The sequence below is a fragment of the Poecilia latipinna genome, unplaced genomic scaffold, assembly GCF_001443285.1.
Source record: "Poecilia latipinna isolate Pla-1442-1.1 unplaced genomic scaffold, P_latipinna-1.0 Scaffold1523, whole genome shotgun sequence".
Lineage (NCBI taxonomy): Eukaryota > Metazoa > Chordata > Actinopteri > Cyprinodontiformes > Poeciliidae > Poecilia > Poecilia latipinna.
This window is the reverse complement of record NW_015114139.1, coordinates 123,396-127,599: the sequence shown is the minus strand read 5'-3', so window position 1 is coordinate 127,599 and position 4,204 is coordinate 123,396. Positions and strand designations below refer to the sequence as shown.

General features: G+C 39.7%; 1 protein-coding gene across 1 annotated transcript; it reads right to left on the bottom strand.

Moving 5' to 3' along the window:
• Nucleotides 1–22: 22 nt before the first annotated feature.
• LOC106963355 (extracellular calcium-sensing receptor-like) lies at nucleotides 23–4,024 on the bottom strand. The gene is made up of 8 exons (XM_015058221.1): nucleotides 3,656–4,024; nucleotides 2,710–3,004; nucleotides 2,335–2,621; nucleotides 1,893–2,188; nucleotides 1,546–1,751; nucleotides 1,213–1,434; nucleotides 998–1,121; nucleotides 23–921 (listed from the first exon to the last, which is right to left on the bottom strand). Exons 1-8 carry the CDS (start codon nucleotides 3,913–3,915, stop codon nucleotides 23–25), a joined length of 2,589 nt encoding a protein of 862 aa, XP_014913707.1. The 5' UTR covers nucleotides 3,916–4,024.
• Nucleotides 4,025–4,204: the final 180 nt, after the last annotated feature.

The window sequence follows — 4,204 nt, the reverse complement described above, 5'->3', positions numbered from 1 at the left end:
CTTTACAAACTTGTTTTTGGTTTTAGTTTTTGTTCATTAAATATTTTTTAGTGTTCTTCTCTGGTTGAAACAAAATGATGAAACACTTTGGAGCAAATATACACAGTATCAGTCCAAAGCTGGAGGCCAGAATAGCAAATATCTCCACAGCCACAGTAAATTTTCCAGGAGAGCTGACATAAGCTGGGATGAAGGTGATCCAGACGGCACAGAATATCAACATGCTGAAGGTTATCATCTTGGCTTCGTTGAAATTATCAGGTAGTTTCCGAGCTAGAACAGCTAACACAAAGCAAAACACAGCCAGCAGGCCGATGTAGCCAAGCACAGCCCAGAAACCAACAGCAGAGCCTAACGCACATTCCAGGATGATCTTCTCCTTGTAGGTGCTCAGATTTTTCACTGGGACGGGAGGACTCACAACCAACCAAATGATACATATTATAACTTGAATAAATGTGAGAGCCACTTCAGTCAACCTTTGTTGAAGAGGACCAAACCATTTCATAGCATTACTACCAGGAAGTGTAGCTTTAAAGGCCATTAGAACCACTATAGTTTTCCCAAGTACACAGGAGATACAGAGAACAAATGTGATGCCAAACGCTGTGTGCCGCAGCATGCAGGACCACTCAGAGGGGGCTCCAATGAAAGTTAGTGAACATAAGAAACACAGAGTCAGAGAGAAGAGAAGCAGGAAGCTCAGCTCAGAGTTGTTGGCTCTGACAATCGGTGTTGTTCTGTGATGGAAGAAAATCACTGTAGTAATTATGGCCAAACAGGCTCCACTAATGGAGAATACGGCCAGGATGACTGACAGGATTTCATCGAAGGAAAGAAACTCCACAGCTTTGGGGAAACAGGCATCTTTTTCTGCATTAGGCCAGAACTCTCTGGGACATGCGGCGCAATCAGGAGAATCTAAATATAAAGTCAGAAATGGTTGTAAGTATTTAAAATATGTGATTGTAAAAATGTACTTGTTAAACAGGTTCACCTGTCATATTACTGATCTCTCCTTCAGGACATGGTACACAGTCATAGCAGCAGATTGGTTTTCCTTTCTGCAACACTTTGCGAGTTCCTGGAGGACAACTCTCTGAGCAAACGGAGACTGGAACCTGGAAAACAGAAAAAAATAGAAATTAGGAAAAAAGTAACCATGTGCTACACAGCTATTTTCAAACAGCAATGTTGCATTTTTGCCATTACTTCCAGGCCTCCATCCAACCAGGTTAAGTTCCTGTTGATACAAAACTCCTGGCCTTTTGGCAGCGAAGCATCATAGTACCCCACTGTTATCGGTTCAATAATCCCACTCTCACTCTTCTGCCAGTTGACAACTTCATAAAAAGCCACAGGGTCTCCATTAGCATCAAATGACACATGGTAACCATTCTGGGTGAAGTTGACTTCCTTCAGTTTGGTAAAAACCTGAGGACATGCGATAAAATAATGGAAGGGGCACCAAGAACTGCACTCTGTTGAATGAAATTATTTAGTATGATATGATGTGTCAAGATGATTTTTCAAATTAAATCTTACCTGACTTAAGTCTAACATTGATCGTTTTTTACAATTAGATGTGGATGAAGTTTCCTGACACACTGCAGTGTGAATAGCATGTGCTATGGCATAAACAGCCTTGTACACCATGTTGGTAATTCTGAATTTAGACGTTTCGGTGTACGGGATCTTGAGAGTCACTAAGTCTTCAGTTCCATCACAAAGCCTCTTTTTTGTATCAAGAACTGAAAATAACAAAAAAAATTGTGCATATTTTCAAATTAGATGAGTATTCTTTGATCATTTTAACTCTGTTGTTAGTTTTAGACAAGATTCTTTAAATAAAACACAAATCAAACTGGGAACTGATCATGTTCGTTTCTCACTTTTCTTCAAGCTGCAGTTGAATGCTTCCTCCCAGAAGTCTGTGAGGATGGAGGAGGCGGCTACTTCAGAGGGAGACAGACCCAGCAGGAAGTCTCCAAATCCAGGGATGACAGATTGCTGAATAGCAACTCCAATGGCTCCTGCACAGAAACTGAATCTCATCAGCTGAAGGTCTGTTATCCAGCCCTCACTTCCAATCCACTGACGAGGAGGAGAAGGTTGTTGGTTTAGCTCCTCGAACAGGAGTTTCATATCACCAGTGGCTGTAAAAGCCACCACAACGATCGAAGTTGACCTGAAGAGAAAAAAAACGTATATAACTACTTTCAGATTTACTTGTATGAAATCAGTTTTTAATTGTCTTAAAAGTGTTTTGAAGTGGTTAATAAAAACGGTCTACATCTTAACTAAGCACATTAAGAAAATAGAAGAGGCTCAAACCTGCGGATGACATCTGCTACTATTTGAATCTTTTGTGGTTCAGTCCGATAAAAAGATTCAGTGTACTCCACACAGATCCCTTCTTTGTGTGCTGCTTCAAGAAAAGATGCCATGCCATTTCTTCCATAATCTGTGTTAGAGTAAATGGCTCCTATCCAAGTCCAGCCAAAGTGTTTCACCAGTTTGGCCAACACATCAGCTTGATAATGGTCACTGGGAATTGTTCTGAAGAAAGTCGGGAACTGCTGCTTATCTGACAGACATGCACATGTAGCAAAGTGGCTCACCTGAAGCAACAAAAACAACAATTCATCTTTTTAACAGACATACATTGAAATAAATTTTTATATTTTCTGATAAATTCAAACTTCTTACCAGAGGAATATTGAAGGGACCAAAGATGCGTGAAATGCCAATAGATGGTGTGGAACTAGAGGCACCAATAACACCCATTACCACTCCTAAATTAGAACAATTATGGCCTGTCTGAATCACGGGGTCCTCCCCGTTTGACAGCTGAAATGCCACATGAGTGGCCACAGACACAGAGGCGCATGAATCGTAGATCTTATACCCGAGTTTAATCCCAGGCAGCAGCTCTGTGCTGTTGTTTATCTCCTCAATTGCAAAGATCATTGCACGAGCGAGGCGTAGTTCATGACTGTTGACACTGCACACAGACATTTAAATTACTCCTTTTTATGTATAACATAACATCAGTTCAAATGATCACCAGCAAAATTACTCTTAGAAAAAACATAGATGACGAAAACGTTTCATATTTTTTCTATGTACAGTCACACTTAAAAGATGTCAATTTAATTAAAAAGTTTATGTTTTTTACGATCTCCGTTGATAGTATGTGTTATATAGATTAATTCCACAGAGGTTGATTATTTAAAGCTTTTCCTGTTAATGATGGTGATTTATTGGTTGCATTACAGTTCAGATCAGAATGTTACATTGTAACAAAGACATTCTGAATGTAAAAAAGTGGATCTAATGTGCAAAAACTGCTTACAAGTTTTCTTTGTCAAATTGTACATTTAATCTGACAAACGAGCCTCTTTTGAAAGCATATTCTAATTTTTTGAATTTGACTTTATTGTTGTCAGTGTCAGATTTTCTCAATCAGTATCTATATAGAATTTTCTTACACTGACCGCATTAATTTGGATGTCATGCAAATAATTCTTGAAAACATATCCTTATGTCTATAAGTCATTACAATTTGCTGCACATTTCTACATCACACAAATCATAACCCTGACTTTTCAGTATATCACCCCCTCCATTTCCCACCATGCTCCCTCTTACCAACCTCCCTGTGCAGGTGGGCGGCTCAGGCGCAGTGGTGTAGCTATGAATCTTTGTGAGCTCCTTGTAATGTAAGGAAAAAACGCCGCCAATAATGAACTCCCCATCCATTGAGAATGCAGGCGTACGAGCTGTACCCTGCAGGATACATTTTATGGGTAAGGTCCCATTTTCGACAATATCTGACCCACTAATAGCAAAAACTGAGCCAACACTCTGGCTCAGAGCCAGTCTAAAGCCCATAAGGAGAAGTGAGATCTCCATCCCTCAACCTGTAAAGGTGGGGAAGTGTTGACATCGATTTATATAACCTGTCTAAGACTCTGAACAAAGGCAGTATAGAAATAAGACTCGTTGTTCGAGTGCCCAGGAGAATCCCAAGAGACCTACTTTCACACGTGGAGCACTACGTTTTTTGCCATTACATATCCATGTTGAATGTGTGTGGCATTAGGTTTTGACGTGATAAATTAATATACATATTAATTTATATATCTGTCCGTCCATCAGTCAAATTTTGTATTTATTTTGTAATAATGTGCAGAACTTGTCC

Excerpts from the sequence above, each read along its gene's own strand:
- LOC106963355 (XM_015058221.1), bottom strand. The coding sequence starts at position 3,915 with ATGGAGATCTCACTTCTCCTTATGGGCTTTAGACTGGCTCTGAGCCAG. Across the intron at positions 2,622-2,709 it reads GTCCCTTCAATATTCCTCTG|GTGAGCCACTTTGCTACATG; the intron begins GTAAGAAGTTTG and ends TTGTTGCTTCAG. Across the intron at positions 1,122-1,212 it reads GGTTGGATGGAGGCCTGGAA|GTTCCAGTCTCCGTTTGCTC; the intron begins GTAATGGCAAAA and ends TCTGTTTTCCAG.